Source organism: Lontra canadensis, unplaced genomic scaffold (assembly GCF_010015895.1).
Source record: "Lontra canadensis isolate GAN:19392208 unplaced genomic scaffold, GSC_riverotter_1.0 scaffold317, whole genome shotgun sequence".
NCBI lineage: Eukaryota > Metazoa > Chordata > Mammalia > Carnivora > Mustelidae > Lontra > Lontra canadensis.
In genome coordinates this window covers 39,453-60,223 of record NW_022631311.1, presented here as the reverse complement: position 1 = coordinate 60,223, position 20,771 = coordinate 39,453, and the positions used below count along the sequence as shown (strand labels likewise).

The 20,771-nt window shown below is 40.3% G+C and overlaps 1 protein-coding gene and 2 long non-coding RNA genes across 3 annotated transcripts in view; 1 reads left to right on the top strand and 2 right to left on the bottom strand.

Annotated features, from left to right (window-relative positions):
• LOC116862761 overlaps positions 1-2,683 on the bottom strand; it is a 24,016-nt gene extending 21,333 nt beyond the window's left edge. Inside the window, exon 1 of the long non-coding RNA XR_004381691.1 lies at positions 1,728-2,683. This is a non-coding gene — a long non-coding RNA (uncharacterized LOC116862761). The remainder of the gene's footprint in view (positions 1-1,727) is intronic.
• Positions 1-14,196, top strand: part of LOC116862760 — a 19,601-nt gene extending 5,405 nt beyond the window's left edge. The window contains exons 2-3 of the long non-coding RNA XR_004381690.1: positions 8,342-8,353; positions 14,184-14,196. This is a non-coding gene — a long non-coding RNA (uncharacterized LOC116862760). The remainder of the gene's footprint in view (positions 1-8,341; positions 8,354-14,183) is intronic.
• Positions 9,990-20,771, bottom strand: LOC116862757 (zinc finger protein 483-like). Its single transcript, XM_032850164.1, has 6 exons — positions 20,686-20,771; positions 18,315-18,855; positions 16,376-16,464; positions 15,367-15,493; positions 14,895-14,990; positions 9,990-12,116 (listed from the first exon to the last, which is right to left on the bottom strand). The coding sequence occupies exons 2-6, from the start codon at positions 18,700-18,702 to the stop codon at positions 10,576-10,578; spliced, it is 2,241 nt and encodes a 746-aa protein (XP_032706055.1). The 5' UTR covers positions 18,703-18,855; positions 20,686-20,771; the 3' UTR covers positions 9,990-10,575.

The window sequence follows — 20,771 nt, the reverse complement described above, 5'->3', positions numbered from 1 at the left end:
CACTGCCACATTCTGAGACTGAAAAAACCGAAGCAGAGTCAATGTCTTCCCATTAAACACAACTTTATTGTTTTCATAGAACTACAATTCACTTTAACTGTTGCATCGCGTAGGATGTTGTACTGTAATGCTTAGACAGGAACGTGCATTAGTTCTAGGATTACAGATAAACACTTCACCAATCTAGGCAGTATCAACAGATTGATTTGATTCAGATGATTTTCTTCTATGCACTGGAATAACATCACGATGCATTTACTTGGATATTTTATGTGGCTAGCACAAGTTCAAGTATACCAAGGCAGACAGCACAAGTTACAGTGATACTTATGCAAATCAGAATCATCAACTGAGATATGCACTATTTTAATTTTAGTTATTTTCTAGATTAAAAAAATACGGGAAAACATTTAAATTTTAAACGAAGGCATAATACTGAGGCAGAATTCAGTACACTACAGAAGCGAGTACTACAACTAGTAAAGAGAATAGGGGAAGAGGGTCTAGTGCACATTTAACGCTGAATGGCGATTGCAATTTACTGCAGATGCAGTGAAATGAAAAAGCTGCTCGTTGTATATAAAAGTGTTAGATAGAGTAGACAATATTTAAGACAACAGCTAGCATTTGTCATTTCCAGCAACAATCTAGTGAGTTCAATAAGTATTCTAACAGAAAAAAAAAAAAATCCATGAAATTAGTCACATGAAATGAGCAATTCCCATCAAAAAAATTTAAACACTTTTTAACAGGATTTTTGAGCTTGTAAAGTTGGCCAGTTATACAATACTTGAATTCTTGAACACACACACACACACACACAAACACAAAATCTTCGCTGGAAAGATGGTAAAAAGGAATGATTATTTCAGTTATGATAATTTAGTTAGAAAATTATAAGACTTAAAAAGACATTTACAAGAGTTGAGATTTTCAATTAACCTAAACAACGTTGATCATAGGATACAAGAAGTTGCTAATACTATCAAAGATTAATTGTTTCACAATTTTAAAAGTTGCAAGTATGTACTTTCAGCTTTAGATGAGTCATGTGATGTAAGACAGCGATTGTTGAAAATTTTGGTACATTTTGTCTCAAAGAACAACCAAATTTATGAAGAAATGTCAATTCATTGCCTAGAAACTCAAACTCATGACAGGTTTAATTTTTGATATTTTTTTCACCTGTCAAAGAATTTCAGCTAGACATAGAAAAATTAGTTTCTATCATAAGAATGAGACTCCAGCTATGTTAAATCAAAAGATCAAATACTGGAATTTTAAAGCAAGAGAATGTTGTTTTCCTCATTGCTTTGTTCCACTGTCTGATAACTATTGAAAATATTTATGTTGTTTTCCAAAGCAAACTCTAATGAGTCATGAATACAGATGTTAAAATTCTTCAATATATATGTGCAAATGCTATAAATTAACCATTGCCAGGTTATGGAATCAGTAATGTTTTTAATGATCTGTGTTTTTATTAATGTTCCTTGGTTGAGTCATAAGAGAATTTTTACAAAGACTTCCTGTACGAGGCATTCCAATTCAAGGGTTTCTTAAAATGAAAGGAATGCCTGGCATATAATCAAGGACAAAAAGTGTCAGTATGATAATTCTCCTTAACATAACACTGAGCACGAATAAGCTGAATTTGAAGCTCCTTACGACAGGAAAAATTTTACCTACTTAGGTGAAAAATTTAGTTAAAATAATTTAGTTAAAACGGAAACATTTCGTAATACAAATAAAAAAATGACAACTGTACACATTTTTCTAACATTGGGTCAATATGCAAATTTTAAATGTAATCAATAGTGCTTTATGCAAGTTAACTGCAAAAAAAAAAGACAAATGTAAAGACTGGTTTGTTGATATGAATAAGTTCAGCTTTGTTTCCATTTTATGTAATGCCTTATGCCAAATTTGATGATGATAATACTGAGTTGAATTTACCTGAACAAATAACAGTTTTCAAAATGATATGCTTTTGGTTCAAAATCAAATCAATTCTTCCAATAAAAAGATGAACAGTTTTGTCAATGTGGATGCAAATATCAAAGTTATTCTTCTGATACTTGATGCAGTTATCGAAAATTTTAAGTATATTTAGAACAAGATATGTTTACAAGAACTATGTGAATCCACTTTTCAATGCTAAGTTTTACAAATCTAAAAATGGATCAAGTAATTCAGATGAAAATTTAGTGTATGAATTAAAATGTGCTGCTATGTTAATAAAATATGCACTGGGTTTTGAAGACAATGCAGAAAGAAATATAAAATATCTCATCAATAAGTTTTATACTGGTTAAAATATGTTGAAATAATATTATGCCTCTATTGGGTAAAATAAAATATATTGTTAACTTCATCTGCTTTGCTTTTTAAAAGTAGCTACCAGAAAATCTGATATTACATATGTGGCTCACATTATGCTCCTCTTGGACAGTGCTGTAGTAATTAAAACACCTTCCAGTCAGCTTTTAGAACCCTCTTGTTAAATGTGAACAAAGATTGCTAGAAATTTGAGGAAAGCCTCCATTGTGAAAGAGAGAAAACAGGTTAAAAACAACCCAGAGGAAAGACAGATAATGCAGGGAGCAGAATAACATGGAAAGACACTGTATTAGCATCTTCCGAGGAAAAAAAAAGTTCACCCGTGAAAAAACAGATTATCCAAAAAAAACAAACAACAACAAAAAAAACCCAAAACAAAACAAAATCAGAAAATGCACTTAGAATTATAAATATGACAACAGCAACAAAACATTCAAAACATTTAGTAGCAGAGTTGGAGGATAAAGCTGAAAAAATTTTCCAGAAAGCAAGATAAAGATCAAAGATGTAGAGGAAGTGATGTCAGGGAAGATGGTAGAGTAGGAAGCACCAGAAATCCAACTTGCCACCTAGACAACTGTACCAGAAGAAAGTATCTAGTGATAACTCTGGAGTACAAGATGTCTACTTGAAAACTTACAGCTCTCAGGGGAAACCCTGACTGGTAAACTGCAATGATTAGAGGTGGAAGTAGGCGTCACCCAGACTCTACTGGCCAGCCCGAGAGATGAAATCCACACCCACAGTTTGTCTTGCTGGAACCAGAGTAGGCAATAAAAACCTTTGCCTCTAAATACTAGAGTTCTGGGTTCTGCCTGTGAGTGGCTGCTTCTGATCACGAAGGAAGAGCCTTCACAGAAGCCAGCCACTCTTCCAACCTCCACTGAGTAATAGAGCTTCTGAATGTCCTTGTGGACAGCACCTGGTTTTTCTAGACATTGAAAAAGAAAATCACATATGGGAAAATTCAGAAAAACACAGCCTCTGCCCAGGGAAATACAGCCAGAAAATTTAAGCATTCACCGCAGACTGATCCCCAGCACAGAGACACCCTAAAACAATCACCTAAAACTCTGAAGAGGGAAAGCCTAATTTCCAGAGCTACTGAACTAGAAGATTCAAATGTCGAGTTTTCAACAACAAAAAATTCACAAGGCGTACGAAGAAAGAGAAAAGTAAGGCCCATTTGAAGGAATAAAACAAATCAACAGAAAATGTAGCTTGGGAAGCCCAGAGGCCAGGCTTCCTAAACAGAACCTTTAAACCAACGGTCTTAAAGATGCAAGAGCAGAAAAAAAAATTTTTTTTAAATAAATGAAAAATAAATAAATAAAAATTTAAAAATGAAAAAAAAAAGATGTAAGAGCAAAAGGAAGGTTCTGATGAGGCTGGCAGATGAAGTGAGAAAATGAAGACGATTCTTCAAAGCAGCGGGGGGGCGGGGAGACTAGGCATCCATGAATTACTACTTTAGAGGGGAATGCTCTCCTTGGTTCCATTTTACAAAAAGGCTATAAACATCTTGAATACCAATGGCAAAAACCCCAGAAGAGCTACTGATAGATTTGGCAAAGCTTGTAGATTATCAGAACCACTCTGTAAGGAGAGACCGGTGAGGACTCCAACTGGAAGAATCTTGACCTTAGAATCTGTAAGAGTCCAGCAGAGATCTCACTGATGCTCTGAGGGTAGAAAACAGTAATTTCCAACTTCCTAAGCACCAGATTGACTCAGGAGAGACACCTCACAAGCACCCTGGTTTGGAGAAAAACTTCCTTAGGTCAGACCTTTATAGATGTCCATAGTTCCGTATAAAGGAGAGATCCTATGAAATATGCTGTATTTTACAGACAACACCTTGACAGTACATTTTCAGAATCTTAAAATGCATCTCCGTTTTCATCAAGCAGTGCCACCTCAGAGAAACAATTCTGAGGAAAACACAAAACAAGAAACAACAAAAATAGAAGACTATCAGGTAATACACACACGCAGGAAGAACCTGCAGTGGTTCCTCACCGACTTGGTAATAAAACACAAACTTCTCAAAAGGGTTGGGAAGAAAGGTCTTTATGACGCCGGGCCTCAACTTTGACAACACGGGGTGCAATGGCCTCCTACCCCCAAGTGTCAGAGTCGCTCTCCCGTGGGCTCCCACCTGCTAGGCTTACACTTCATTTTTAGTGCTGCACACAGCTCGCTATAGCTGTTAGTTGCAATCCTACTCTGACCTGCACCGTACCCACCCCTCCAAAACTCATCGGTCTTACCCACCGGACTGGATTTCTACAGGGCGGAGAACATGTGCTATTCATCTCATCTCTTAAAGTGCATTGCATATACTAAGCATTAATGAATGTTTGTAGCATTTCCAGAAATGAACAGAGGCATTATTTTATTGTGCTTCACAGATATCGTGTGTGGTTTGGTTGTTTTTGTTTTTTTACACAAATTGAAGGTTTGCGGCAACCTTGAATTGAACTAGAATTGAGCAATTCTACTGGCACCATTTTCCCAACAGCATTTGCTCACTTTATGTGTCACGTTTTGGGAATTCTCACAGTATTTCAAACTTTTCAATTATTACTACCATCTCTGCTACGTTGTTTTGTGATGAGTGATCCTAGACAGGACTACTGTGTTGTTTTGAGGCATCATGAACCACACCCACATAAGACAGTGAACTTGACTGATAAGAGTGAACTTGACTGCATGTTCTGACTCCTCCATGGACCCACCATCCCTGGGTCTTTCTCCCTCTCCTTGGACCACCTGACTTCCCTAAGACACAACAATACCAAAATGAGGCCAATTAATAACCCTACAATGGCCTCTAAGGGTTCAAACGAAAGGAAGAGTCACACATTTCTCACTTTAAATTAAAAAAAAAAAAAAACACAGAAATAGTTAAGCTTCATAAGGAAGGCATATCGAAAGCTGACCGGCCAAAAGCTAGGCCTCTTCCAACAGTTAGCCTAGCTGTGAACACAAAGGAAAGGTTTCTGAAGGAGATTAAAAGAGCTACTCCAATGAACACATGAATGATCAAAAAGCAAAACACCCTTCTCGGTGATAGGAAGAAAGTCTGAGTGGTCTGGAGAAAAGATCAAACCAATCCCAACATTCTCTCAAGCCAAAGCCTAATCCAGAGCAAGGCCCTAACTTTCCTGAATTCTATGAAGGCTGAGAGAGGTAAGGAAGCTGCAGAAGAAAAATTCAAAGTGAGCAGGGGTTGGTTCATGAGATTTAAGGAAAGAAGTCACCTTTGTAACATAAAGAACAAAGCAGCAAGTGCTGAAGTAGAACCTGCAGCAAGTTATCCAGAAGATCTAGCTCATTAATGAAGGTGGCTACACCAAACAGCCTTATAAGAAAATGCCATCTAGGACTTTCCTAACCAGAGAGAAGTCAGTGCCTAACTCTCTTGTTTGGAACTAAAGCAGTTGGTGATTTTAAGTTGCAATCAATGCTTATTTGTCATTCTGAAAACCCTAGGGCCCTTAAGAATTATGCTAAATCTTCTCTGCCTAATGCTTTATACAGGGAATAAGACCCAGATGGCAACACATCTGTTTACAACATGGTTTGTACCGAATTTTGTAAGCCCACTATTGACACCTACTGCTCCGAAAAAAAATCCCTTTCAAAGTATTACTGCTTGGGGTGCCTGGGTGGCTCAGTGGTTAAGCCTCTGCCTTCAGCTCAGGTCATGATTCCAGGGTCCTGGGATCCAGGCCTGCATCAGGCTCTCTGTTCAGCAAGGAGCCTGCTTCCCCCACCACCACCTCGCCTGCCTCTCTGCCTACTTGTGAGCTCTGTCTGTAAATAAAAAAAATTAAATCTTTAAAAACTTTCTTTTTTCAAAATATTACTGCTCATAGTAATGGATCTGGTCACCCGTGATGGAAGATGTACAAGGTTGTGGTTTTTGTCACTGCCGACACATTATCCTCTCTACAGTCCCTGCATCAAGGACTGATTTCAACTTCCAGGTCTTACAAGAAATACATTTCCTAAGGCTAGGACACCCATAGACAGTGATTCCTCTGTTGGATCTCAGGAAAGTGAACCAAAAACCTTCGGGAAGAGTCTCTGTTCTAGAGGACACTGACATCTTTGAAGAACTGAAAACAAGGACTTTGCTATTTTACACCACTAACCATAGTCAAAATGGTAGAAATGACCCAGATGTCCGTTGATGGATGAATGAACAAAATGTGGTATATACATATGACGGAATGTTGTTCAGTCTTGAAAAGGAATGAAAATTCTGACACCTGCTACAACATGAACCTTAAAAACAGTTTGCTAAGTGAAAGAAGCCAGACACAGAAGGACAAATGTTCAATGATCCCATTTATAGGAGGTTCCTAAAATATTCAAAATTCAGAGAGACACAAAGCAGAATAGTGGCCCCCAGGGGCTTGGGGCAGGACAGAATGAGGGGTTACTGTTTCATGAGCTTCAGTTTGGGATGACAGACAACTTCTGGAGACGGACAGGGGTGATGATTACACAACACGAATGTACTTAATGCCACTGAGTCATACTCCCAAAAAGACTTAAACTGGTCCATTTTAGGTTATCTATATTTCGCCATGTTAAAAACTAATTCAAAAGTAAGTAAATAAAAGAAGAATCACTGACAGGCAAAGCTTTATCCTGTCCTGTAACCTGACAGTAGTTTCTTTAGTGGAAACTCATTAAGAAGAAACATTGTGAAAAACAAGGTCTTAATTTTAAAGTAGACAGAATATGTTAAAGGGCTGATTTTTAATACCTGTCAATGTACATAAACAGCATAAAGTTAAACACTGGTTTTAATAGTATTATTAAATACTGATAATTTAATTAATAAGAACAATTTGGTAAGAGATCAAAAGAAGTTTAAAATCTTGATTATCTGATAGGACATAAAAAATGAATTTAAGTACTTAAGATGATGGCCCGCAGCGAATATCCTTTAGGCAATTATAGATAAGTAGTTATTGAAAACAAGCTTTTTATAAATATCATGCAGTAGAGTTTGAGGCAGCTCCCTACGGCTAGTATTTCTCCATACTGGAGAAAGGACTTTCACGTAGAATATAAAATATGACAACTCAATAAACCTAACTCTTTAAATGGAAAAAAACCTTGAATAAACATTTTGCTGAAGAAGATACATGAATAGCTATTGAGTACATGAAAAGATTCTCAACATCATTAGCCATCAGGGAAATGTAAATTAAAACCACAAAGAGATAGCATTTCAACCCTTAGGACGGCTATAATGAAAAAGGCAGACAATACCACAAGAGTCGGTGAGGATGTACAGAAACCTGACTGACTCCGGGCTTTAGTTCCCTTTCCATTTAGAAATTACTATTCAGACCTTGCCAATGAAATTCTTAAGAAATAATCCACTAGTACCTGTATACTCTATTTCTCTGAGGTCTAATTTCACAAACAAAACTGAAAAGTTACTCTGTATGATTTTTTACATTCTCTTGCTGCATTTCACTATCAGTGGAGTTTCTTTAGATTTTAAGATCTATATTCTCCAGACTGTAGGGCTCATCCAGCGCTGTTCGGAACGAAAAATGATGTACTCACCTACAAAACAATTTGGAAATATCCTAGGAAGTTAGACAAAATTCACCCTGTGAGCCGGCCACTCAGGCATCTACCTAAGAACAATGAAAATGTGTCTACAGAAAGACTTACACATCAACGTTCAAAGCAGCATTATTATGAACAGCCAAAAACTGTAAACAACCCAAATGTCCTTCAACTGGTGAATGGACAAAATATGGTATATCCATAAAATAGGGTATCATTTAACCATAAAAATAAAGGCCTGATGTGCTACAACATGAACTTAGAAAATACATTAATGAAAAACACAAGACCACATATGATCCTATTTGTATAAAATGTCCAGAAAAGGCAACTCTACAGGGACAGAGTGGTTGCCTGAGGCTAGGTGTGGGAATGGAGGTTAACTGTAAACAGGGCTGAGGGATCTTACTGAGTTTATAAAATGTTCTAAAAATGGATTGTGGTGATGATTGTACAATTCAGTGAGTCTGCCAAAACTCACTGAATTGTACACTTGAAATGACCTTTTATGTAATTTACACCCCAAAAAACTTGCTAAAAAAAAAAAAGAACCTCTATGTTCCAGATACCCAGCTGGTACTGGTATAAAACCTCCTCTTATGAACGTTGGAGGCTGTAACTAGTGAACATCCTGGAAGAAGCCTTGTCTCAAGAATTTTACATATTTCTCTATAAATTGTATCTTTTAAAAAAAAATCAGGGTTTATGTATGTTTGGGAAAAAACTTAAGACCAGATGAATGATCCTCCTAAGCCATTTTCTTTTCATGGCTAGAATGTCTCTGGTTGGTCCATTTAGTGACAACTATGCAGACCAACATACCATACAGCAGTATCTGAACTACAAGCCTTTGTGGGGGGTGGGCAGGGAGTGGGGGTATAAGGAAGAAACCAAAAGCATTATCCAGAGGTAGTATCGCAAACCTACACCCATTAAATCGCAGCAAATATTGCTGAGTCTCCATCAGCATTCAGGATCTCTTCACTTCCACAAGCCAAGTTTTCTGTTTTTGTTCTCATTTATTAGGGAGCGACCTCAGATTTCAACTTTATGAACTTCTTGGTACCATCGCTGAATCAGAAGGGCGCCTCCAGAACCCTAGGACTTGAGACCTACACCTGACTCAGGGTTTTAGCTCCTCTTTCAGTCAGAAATGATTATTCACACTCCACCAATGAGATTCGTCACAATAAATAATCCACTAATAACTGCTCTCTCTTCAAGTCTAATTTCACAACAAAGCACTTAACTGAGAAGTTATTTTGTGGGACTTCTACATTCTTCCACTGTATTTTACTATCGGGGGAGTCTCTTTAGATTTTAGGATACATATTCTCTAGATGGCAGGGGACCATAGTATCAAGTTCCTATATTCAGGGCAAATCAAGTCCTATAAATCAGAGAACTCGGCTGGTAGAAGAGTAGATTCCCTGTGTAAAGGCAGCAGCTACTACCCCAAACCAGTGGACTACTCCACTGAAGTATGGGCCAGGGTTAACAGCCCTTATAATTTTTCAAGGCAAGCCTTTTTTTTTTTTTTTTTGGTATGAAATCTCCTAATTTTTAAATTTTAAATGGTGACAAGTTCCACCCGTCCACCCACCCATACACAAACACATCTTACCATGCAGATCAACCAAAACATCAAACGGCTCCATCTTAGCTTGTGACCTTTGCCATACACCATGTTTGCACTCTGATTATAGGGGTGCTGTACTTAGGATAAACAAACTTTTAAAAAAATAGAATTTTCTTTCGCAAAAGATAATCCATCCAGAATAGCTCTGTTTTCAACACCCGTTTCCTTCCCCACCACCCCCCTCCCCAGCCCCCAACCCATTTTCCTAGGACTGGTACTCTCACGGCTGAGATGGCTCCAATGTTTGCCCTCTAGATTCCTAATCCCCTCAACCAGAGCCCAGAGGGAAAAACAGGTTGGGGTACTTTGTCCAATTAAAAATTCCCTGAAGACACACCATGTGAGCTCTGCCGACTTGTTCCTGTTGATATTCTAGGGATTCCAGCATCTGGCATTTGAAGTGTACCACATTCTCAGTTCAGAATCTTAAATAAGTGCTTTTCTACTATAGAAACTTGCAAATTCCAATTTAGCTTATTCCCACAGCTTCAGAGAGGATCAGAGGTAAACTTAGAAATTGTGAGCCCCACCCCCTTCCTGCCACCAGTGAAGAAAACCCAAATTTAGAAAGGTCAAATGATGCGTCCAAGGTTATACAGTGAGTTGGCTGGCAAACCGGGACAGAACTCAGAACCTAGGTTATGACTCAAGACCAGTTCTTGCTAGAAGAGGGAAATCTCTTGAAGAAAAAAAGGTTCATCAGTGGGTCTCGTGCACTCCTCTTGCTTTTTAAATCTGCATTTGGCCTTTCAGAACCATTGCACATCTCATCCTTTCTTCACTTTTCATCCGTTTAGCAACTCTACTAACTTTACCAACCCTACTTACGATCTACCAAAGGAGAGTGGTGAATGGCAAAAAGTGTTTTCCCCAGCTGCCAACCCATTAAAGTTGTACCTACTGATCAATGTGGTGGTAGTTTCCACCCTGGGTTTTTAATAAGGGACAATTTGATGAGACTCCACCCCCCCAACCACCTTACTGTATTTCAAGAATTACTCTCCAGAATGAAATCCCCGATGTCTGATGAGGCCTGAGTTACTCTTAAATGTCTTTTCACATTCGTTACATTCATATTCTCTCCTTCCAGTATGGATTTTTAGGTGTTCCACAAGGATTGAGCTCCGGCTGAAGGTCGCTCCACAGTAATTACATTCATAGGGCTTCTCTCCGGTATGAATCCGATGATGCTCGTTAAGAGATGAACTCTGACTGAAAGATTTCCCACATTCTTTACATTTATACGGCTTTACGCCAGTATGAATTCTCTGATGGCGACTGAGGAGTGAATGCGTAGGGAAGGCTTTCTCACACTGGTTACACTTGTAGGGCTTTTCTCCTGAATGAAGTCGCTGATGATAAATGACGGATGTAAAATGGCTGAAAGTCATCCCGCAGTCATTACACAAATAGGGTTTTTCTCCAGTGTGGATCCTCTGATGTCGCGTAAGGCAAGAATTCTGTCTAAAGGCTTTTCCACATTCACCGCACTTATAGGGCTTCTCTCCAGTATGAATCCTCTGATGTTTGGAAAGGGACGAGCTGTGACTGAAGGATTTTCCACAGTTGTTACACGTGTAGGGTTTCTCTCCGGTATGAATTCGCTGATGTTGAATAAGAGAGGAACTGTCACTGAAGGGTCTCCCGCATTCTTTACATTTATAGGGTTTTTCTCCAGTATGAACTCTCTGATGTTTGATGAGGTGGGCGCTCAGGGTGAAAGCTTTTCCACAATCATCACATTTGTAGGGTTTCTCTCCGCTGTGGGTTCTGTGGTGTGGCGTGAGGGATGAACTGTCACTGAAAGCTTTTCCACATTCATTGCACATGTAGGGTTTCTCCCCTGTGTGAATTCTCCTGTGTTTGGTCAGTGAGGCACTATAGCCGAAGGCTTTTCCACATTTGCTACATTTATGGGTCTTCTCTCCCATCTCAGCTCCCTCATCTTTATCTAAGGTCGCATCTTGATTTAAATTTCTCCAACATTTTTCACACAAAGGGGAGTTTTTTCTCTTAAGGGATGAGATCCGCGTAAAGGTTACTCCACAATTACTGCACTTCTGGGTCTTCCCGCCAAAATGCATTTTCTGATGTTTCTGATGTTCGCTTAGGGATGAAGAGTGACCTAAGACTTTCCTGCCTTCGTTACATTTCCGTGGCTTCTCTCCAGCGTGTTCTTTGCGGTTCAGAATGAGGTCTGAATGAAAACTGAAGGGTTTCTTGCATTCATTATACCTCCGAGACTTTTTCCTTAAGTAGACTCTCAGATGTTTAATTATTTCTGAGGTATGCTTGAAATTACTTCCAAAGGGGCTCTTTTCTGGGTCAAACTCCTCACCCTTACTGCCTCTCCCATGAGTTTTCTTTTGTGTGCCTGCAACTTGAGAATATTCCTTACTGCTACGTTTCCGGGACTCTCCCATCAGGCCATAATTACCACCCATTAGGCATCTTTCTATTATTTTATCTAAAGTTGATTCTTCTAGAACATCTTGATTTCGAGAGGATTCCTTCAATTCACCTCTAGGTTCACACTCTAAAAGAAATAACAAATAGAATGTCTCCCGTTTGCAATAAAGGAAGCTGTCCTCTTTGGGACTGAGATAGGGAAAGAGGTAGGAGTGACTATAAACAGTATGAATATGATCTTGGATGGTTTTCAGAATCTTAGGACACAGAGAAGGAAAAAATAATATAGAGAAACTAGGTAAATATAGGAGTTAAGAAAAATATTGGGGAAAATGAAAAGTTTGTGCTTTATAGTTAGAATAAAGATGCATGTTCTCACCCTCATTTCAAATTTCTGTAATAGGCTCAAACTCATTCTCTTTAGAGCCAATCTATTTTCTTTCTAAATAATGACAACAGCACAAACATTTATTGAATGCTTAGTAAAGGCCAGCCCCTGTATCAAGCACTCTGATCGTATTTCCTTTAATCTTCACAAAAGTCTTATAAAGTAGGTGCTGATATTATCCCTGTTTTGTGGATGTGACAACTACACACACAAAGTAAGAGTAGGAGCAAGTAGCTTGCCCCATGTCACATGTGTTGTAAGCAACAGAGCCAGATTTTTCATCTATTCTGACACCAAAGCCCATATGTTTGATCCCTATACCCACTGCTTCTTAAAGCAGCCGAATAGCACTAAATTTACAGAAAAATGGTAATCCCATCATAGATGTGCAGCACTGCCAACGCCAAACTTTCAAAGGTTACAACAGTCAACCTTAGGGATACACTCTAAGCGGGCATCCACTCACTGTCCCTCCCACACTACGGTATTTCAGTCCTATGCTTTCAGTCTTCGTCCTACCTCAAGTGCAGTCCTGTGGCACCTTCCTGAACAGAAACACCCATGGCCTCAGGTTCAAGTCCCATAATCCCCAGAGATTTCTCCAATATCATACTCTAATTACACTCTCTTCAGAACTTTGAACCACATCATTCAACCTGGCTCTTAATCATGAGGTCACGCCATCACTTTCATAAACCTGTTTTTTAAAGAGTTAACTATAAAGCACAAAATTCTATTCCCCAGAAGTTAACCATTATTAAAAATTCTGTGCATTTTTTATAAGATTTATTTTAGAAAGAGAGACAGCAGGGGGGAGGAGTAGAAGAAGAGGATAAAAGAAACTCAAGCAGACTTCACACTGAATGAGGGGCTCGATGTGGGGCTCGATCTCACAACCTAGAGATCATGACCTGAGTTGAAACCAAGAGTTGGAAGTTTAACCAACTAAGCTACTCAGGTCTCTCAGTACTATTGCTTTAAATGTATATTTCATCACTGATCAGTGACTTGGAACTTTTTTCCAAATTTGCAGCAATTTAAAGTTTAGTGTTGTCAGTTATTTTTAATTCTGTAAGCTATCTGCTCAAGTTCTTCACCCATTTTTGTTTTTAACAGACTCAGCATTCCTTACTGATATGCTTAAGTATTTTATAAATTATAGTTATCGACTCTGCTTTGTCTACGTGTTTTCTTCTATCTGTTTTAAGTTAACTTTTTAAACAAGTTGTACATCTACATAATGCTTCTGGGGAGAGAGGGACATATTTATACCATTTATATTAAAAAATAATATCCTTTATTTGGGTACATATACTGAAAACAACCAATAGTCTGACTTTGGTTAAGATGAAATAGAGCTAAGTGAAATTATTGGTTTTCTCTTAAAAAATAATGTACTGATATATAAGCAATAACTTATTTTTTAACTACAAACTTAGTATATTTATTGTTAAATTTTAAGGTAAGAGAAGGATGAAGAAAAAATGTAATCCCTCAGAGATAACCATGATTAACAGGAATGTTCTCCAGACATTAAAAAAAAAAACCTAACTGTATTTACATATTTTTTAAAAATTAAATTATATCTATATATTTAGATATATACATGTATATAAACATTTTTTCCTTTTAACAAAAATGAGATAATACTCTCCAGGCTGTCCATTGGATGAATTCCTACTTATCCTTCAAGATTCAACTTAAATGTTAAGTAAGCCATTTTTCCTGTGTTCCCCATTCATCCCATTACTAATACTGTGTGGTTTGATATCCATATTATGGCGCACCCAGAAATGCACTGCTCAGATCTCCAACTCTGCAGTGCTTACTTAGCCCCATGGCTGCTGATTCGACACCAAGGCCACTTTCCCATAGATGCTCCCAGTCACTGGCAAGTACAGCAGGGACACAGGCAGGCCCAGAGACATAGGACTCCAGAAAGGTGACTCTGGCTGGTGAACTCTTCTTTGGCCTTGCCAAAACTTTATTAAATGGCACACGAGGTGCCTGGGTGGCTCAGTTGGTTAAGCATCTGCCTTCGGCTCAGGTCACGATCCCAGGGTCCTGGGATCGAGCCCCATGTCAGGCTCCCTGCTCAGTGGGGAGTCTGCTTCTCCCTCTCCCTCTGCCCCTGCCCTCATGCTCTCCCACTCTCAAATTAATCTTTAAAAAACAAAACACTGCACATCAATCTAAGACACTTCCTACCCAGCCTTCCTTCCTTCCCTCTCTCATTCACAAGGGTTTCACTCACCTTATGCTCTCACTGGTCTCCCCATTTTCCTTCACTGCAATTCTCCCCAGTAAGTCCCTGGCATAGCCAATCATGTCTTGGCATCTACTTCTCAGAGGACCTAAATGAATGGTCTCTCCAATAAAATGAATATCCCAGGAAGGCAAGGGGTCTATTCTAATCACCTTCTCTTTTAGCATCTAACCCACCCAATATTTCAAAGGCTCTTCACAAATGACTTGGCTAAGCAACTCTTTTAATTTCTTTGCTTTTCATCTACTCACCTGGTCTGGAGCCTTTTGAGATTTCTCTTTCCAGCAGCCATGGCAGTTCAACCCACTTAAACTGGGAAATCAAATCTAATTTGGAAACTGGAAAGCCTGCTCATAGAGAAAAGAGTAAAAAATGACTGTTTCTGCACAGGGCAAAGATGTTCCAACATTCATACACAGCCTCGGGTTCTCCAGGAAAGAGAAGATGCTGTCAAGTACAGACATAATTCCTGGAAAATCAGGAGGAACTGGGGAAGGTATGTCTTGATGGCAGCAGTGATACTCAACATTTCCAGTTCAATGAAGCAGAAACTCTTTTTTTAGAGAAAACATTGCAGAAAAGTACATTTTCAGAAATCATTTTTAGGATTAGTCGTATCAACCCTGCATGCCCAGCCAATACAGTTAACAGCACTTATCTTTCAATGATAGTGCTCAAAAAGATATACAGCTTATACATTACATCATAAAGAGATATCTTTACCCAGAAACTCTAGGCTCCTAAAGTTCTCCAGCAGCACTTCCTTATAGAGCTCCTTCTGAAAAGGCTCCAGCCTCCTCCACTCTCCTCTGGAAAAGCTCACAACCACGTCCTTGATCGTCATGGATTCCTAAAGAACACACAAAATAGTCTTTTTGCATTGGATTAACACTCACAGGTTCTAGGGGTTAGGAAGTGGGCACATTTTGGGCAGCCATTATCAGTCTACTATAGCAATATCGATTACCTACTGTGAATAAGAATTTTTTTTCAGGGCACCTGGGTGGCTTAGTGGTTAAACATCTGCCTTTGGCTCAGGTCATGATCCCAGTGCTGGATCTGGGTTCCCTGCTCAGTGAGGAGCATTCTTCTCTCTCCCCTCTGCTCATGCATGTGTGTGCTCATGTACTCTCTCTCAAATAAATAAAATCTTTACAAAAATTATTTTTTTCTAAGTGATTTGTAACCGTTGCAAATTATTCTAATTGATTTGTAACTAGCCAGTTTTCTCAATTATTATGAGTTTTAGTACCTGTTGATTCTCAGAGGTTTTCCAAATAGACCATGTTATCTGCAAATAACACACATTTGTCTTTTTCATACCAATATTTACCTCATTCCCTTCTTATCTTACTCCTTTGGATAAAATATTAAAAAACTACTAACAACAGCATGATTAGACATTCTTTTTACAGGCATTGTGAGAGCTGCTTTTTATTTTCCAATACTGTTCAGCTGGAGACTTTTTTTTAATTGCATTAAGAAAATATAATTCTATTTCCACTTGACCAATTTTATCAAGAATAACTAGAACTTTAGTAAATTTTTTTTTGTTGTTTTTCTTAGAGTCAGACTTGTGACAAATCCTGGTAACTCAAATAAAACAGCACCTAAGGAATGAGTTTGAAGAATGTGAAGGAAACTGTCTTCATGATTCTGATATCTTTATACCACTCTGTAGGAGCTCAATAAGTATTCACTTAAGAATGAAAACCAGTGAAAGGAAGCTTACCCGGGACTCAGTACTTGGAAGGACAGAAACCATTTTATTTTCTTCAGGGTTCTCCTCTTGGGAAATAACAGACTCTTGAGAGACTGGATCTAGGAAGGGGGGAAAGGATACTCTAGTCTTTCAAATGCATTCCTCAGACTAGAAATTCTTACACGTGCTTCTCTGCAGAAAAAGGTCAGAAGAAAGTTTTTTCCACTCCTATTAAAACAGAGATAAGGGACACCTGGGTGGCTCAGTGGGTTAAGCCTCTGCTTTCGGCTCAGGTCATGATCTCAGGGTCCTGGGATCGAGTCCTGCATCAGACTCTCTGCTCGGTAGGGAGCCTGCTTCCCCTTCTCTCTCTCTGCCTGCCTCTCTGCCTACTTGTGATTTGTCTGTCAAATAAATAAATAAAATCTTTAAAAAAAAAAAAAACAGAGATAAAAGCCACATACACGCTCTTTTTAAAATCCAAGCTTTTCCCCCTATTCCATAAAACAGCCTTCAATAGCTAGGCTCACAATAATAGGTTTCATTCAATCCACACGTCTACCGCTTAAATGTGTTTTATTTGCATAATAGTTATTTGAAAAATAGTTGTAGGCTGTATTAAGGTAAAACAGCATATTCATTTTATGTATTAATTTGTTTTTCTTCATACTCCTAGCACAATGCCTTGCAGAGAGTCGCTTCTTGAATGAAAGCACCAAACTGGTCTCAGGAACACACTCTTCTCCTGGGGTTGCCAGCAGATGCCTAAAGATGGAAATCAGGAACCTGAACATATCAACTAAATATATTACATACCCTGAGATGTCAAGAGCTCTTCTTCTGATAAGGGTTAAGTATTTTTTAAATCACGCTTTACTTTCTTATGAAAAGAATTTTAGCTTATTGATTAGATAATCGAAAGGAATTAAGAATCAGAATTACATAGAAGGGACTCTTAAGGGAACTGTTCTTACAGAATGCTACAGCAATAAATTCATGAGCTTCTTTATTGTTAGGGGCTTCCGCTAAGAGGCCCTAATTTTGGAGAAGCACCATGTTGCCATGACAGATAAGTCAGAGGTCAGGCAACCCCAAGGTTGAACATACCAATTAGCTGCGTGACCACAGTTGAACTCTGCGGAGGTAAATGCCATTTCCCTATCCAGGAACTCTTCGTAGAATGCAAACTGTCCCACATATGTACTGAGAGCTTTATGGTAGTTCATCTGATACACATACTGGGGACATGGGCAGCATATTAAAGGGATTTTATAAAAGCTGGACCCCATGCCCTCAAAGGGCTATCCACCCCATAAGTCTATCAATATTTTATGATGATATGTTACGATTCAGTTTATAGTTTATACATTGGTATGTGCATAATAATGGAATTTTAATGTTGGTCAGCGGCTCCTGCCGGATGTTGCCCAGCACACATGTCTGTTTAAATTTAAGATTCAATTCCTTATTTGCCCTGGTCACATTTCAGATGCTTAATGCGAAGCCCGAACAGTGCAGAATGCATTTCCGACGTCGCAGACGGCAGGCGCCCCAATCTAGAAACCTGCTCTGCACACTTGGGAAGCAGGAGTTGAGACCTGCCCTGGACGGTGTGCCTGTGACTCCAAACGTGTGCAAGTCATTTCCTTCGCTCCCATGTTCTAAGATTCCCTTTTACTCAAGGCTGAAAGGAAAGAAATTAGTATTATACCTTATCATATTCAACCCCTCATAAAAGACTAAGCAGATGAGAATCCCTTTCCACAGATTAAAAAAAAAAAAAAATGAAGGTTCCAAGAGGTTACGTTGCTTGCCCAAGATTACACAGTAAAAGGCAGGACTGATTCAGAGCCAGTCCCACCCCCAAACTGAGACTCCCTTTAAATAATCAAATGCTTTCTCTGGGGGAGTTTACTTTCACACCCTGAGGAGATCACTCCCACTTCTTCCCACCATCTATAAATCTCACCTTCCTTTTCTTCAAGCATTTGGGTCAAATCCTCTATCAGGGTCACCACTTGCTCACTACTCTCAGGATGTTGGGACTTTACCCAAATCCTGATCTCCCCAGGCAAAATGGTCAGGAATTGCTCAAACACCAACAGCTCTAAAATCTGTTCTTTCGTGTGGATGTCTGGTCTCAGCCACTGAATGCAGAGATCCCAGAGCTGATTTAGGGCTTTTCTGGGTCCAGCCACTTCTGAGTAACAAAACCACCTGAATCTCTGTCTGAAAGTCTCTGGGTCTTTATTGTCTCCTCTCAGGATAGCTTCTTGATCCCCTGGAGTATCCATTCTTAGGACCTTGCTTGGTTCACTCGAGGCCAGGGTCTGAGGGTCTGGGGAGATGGCTGTCATCTTATTCAAGGATACTACAGCTTGCACTGTGCGTCAGCAGCAGGAATCCAATTCCCTTTAGACTTTAGTTGAATGATCAGTACAGTCCACCAACAGGCACTATAGACAGCGAAATATCAAGGGTTCCAAGCATTCAGCTTAGTCTTGCAGAAACTGTCAAAAAACAGAAGACATTAAGTAAAACAAATTATTACTCCTAAAAACATTGTTCCTGGTTTGGTTCAGATGTATGCAGACATACACAGAAGGCCTAGAACAGCCCTGCCCAGCTGCTCCATCCAAGGTCTACGTGAGAAGCAGAGGAGTTACTGAATGCTAATTAAAGATACCCTCTGGGGCGCCTGGGTGGCTCAGTGGGTTAAAGCCTCTGCCTTTAGCTCAGGTCATGATCTCAGGGTCCCGGGATCGAGCCCCGCATGGGGGGGGGGTGTCTCTGCTCAGCAGGGAGCCTGCTTCCCTTCCTCTCTCTCTGACTGCCTCTCTGCCTACCTGTGATCTCTGTCTGTCAAATGAATAAATAAAATCTTAAAAAAAAAAAGATACCCTCCAAGAAAACAATTTCTTCAGACTAAACATTCCTCATAAGCAAAACACATGATTAAAGGCGCACCGCTACAAGAGAATCCAGTCACAAATTTACTCAACATCTCCTGAACTGCTACGGTGAACGGCCTCCCATTTCCCACCAGGTGCTCAACTCACAAGCCTGATTTCCTATTCGCCTCTCAAATTTTTCACACAACCAATAATCAAATTCTGGCAGTTTTATTTCCTAAGAACCTCCCCATTCTATCCTACTTAAACTACCCATGTATAGCTTTCTTCTATCCAGTCCCACACTGTAGCCTACGGATGCCTTCTAAAATGCAAACCTGGGTCCTATCACCCCTCGTCTGTCCCAAGGTAAAATTCAAATGCAGAGGCCACGCACGAAGATCAGACACCCTGCCCTGAAGACCTGACCTCTTGAGTTCTAGCTGCCCGATGGACGCAGCCGCCAGAAAGAATAATGTCCCCATTCCCACACACCCTCCATCCTTTGCTCCCAGCCATTCCCTCTCCTTGGAAGCTGCCTTCTTTCCCTCTCCTACCAAACTTTTACTCATCCGTTAAAACTTGACTCCTTTCAACGATCACCTCTTGTACAAAGCCTCCTCTGATCCCCAAGTGCTCTTTTGCACTGAGCCCATCCTGCGTTACATGCGTTCTTTCATTCTGCAAATAACTGGCCATCAGGACACTACGGAGACACGCGTGGACAGATCAGGCAGGGTCCCCAACCTCAGATAACCCCCAGGAAATGACAATTCAGCCTGAGCGAAATGCGCTACAATGCGGCAGGTGGAAGCACTCTCTCCCCCTGTTGCAACCATTACCCCAGTCATTACCCACCTCCGAGCACAGCCCGGCACACACGCATGCATGACGTCACTTACTCCTCCGCCAAATATTAAGCGCCACCCGAGTACCTGCACCGCGCTGCACCGCACCTGAGGTTGTGCGGTGACGAAGACACTCGTCTCGGTCTCCAGGGGGCCTACAACAGAGGCTTCGCGAAAATGTGACGCAGGCAGAAAGAAGTTCTCAAAGGGAGGGGGGCGCTGAAGACATTTTGGTCATCACCACTGGAAAGGAGGGGCGCTACTGATACCTACCTGGCGGGTACAGCCAGGGATGCTGCTGAACAGCCTACAGTCACCGCACGGCCCCCTTCCCTACGCACACACATCAAGGAATTTTCCCGCCCAAAATGTCCGCGTACCCAAGTTTTAGGACCGTAGGCGCAGGGAAGGGATGGAGAAAAGCTCCGTCATTCAGGACAGTGCCCACCTCCCCCCCGAAGCTGCGGCATCGGCAGTGCACGGAGAGACGGAGAGGTCGCTCGGCTCACCACCCACGCTCCACCCACCCCGCCCCGGGTGCATCCTTGGAGCCGGCGAGCTGGCCGCGGCCCGGAAATCAGGGGCCCGGGACAACCGCTACCTGCATCAGCACTCGCAGTCAGGACCAACGCCACTGCAATGAGCTTCTAGAAACTGGTCCTGCAGGACCTGCGCGCGCAAGCCGGC

Bases quoted from the DNA above. Each gene is read 5' to 3' on its own strand.
- LOC116862757 (XM_032850164.1), bottom strand. From the start codon at position 18,702: ATGACAGCCATCTCCCCAGACCCTCAGACCCTGGCCTCGAGTGAACCA. The intron at 15,494-16,375 runs GTAAGCTTCCTT...TGTGTTCTTTAG, and splicing joins TTCCAAGTACTGAGTCCCGG to GAATCCATGACGATCAAGGA. The intron at 14,991-15,366 runs GTAAAGATATCT...CTCTATGAGCAG, and splicing joins TAGGAGCCTAGAGTTTCTGG to GCTTTCCAGTTTCCAAATTA.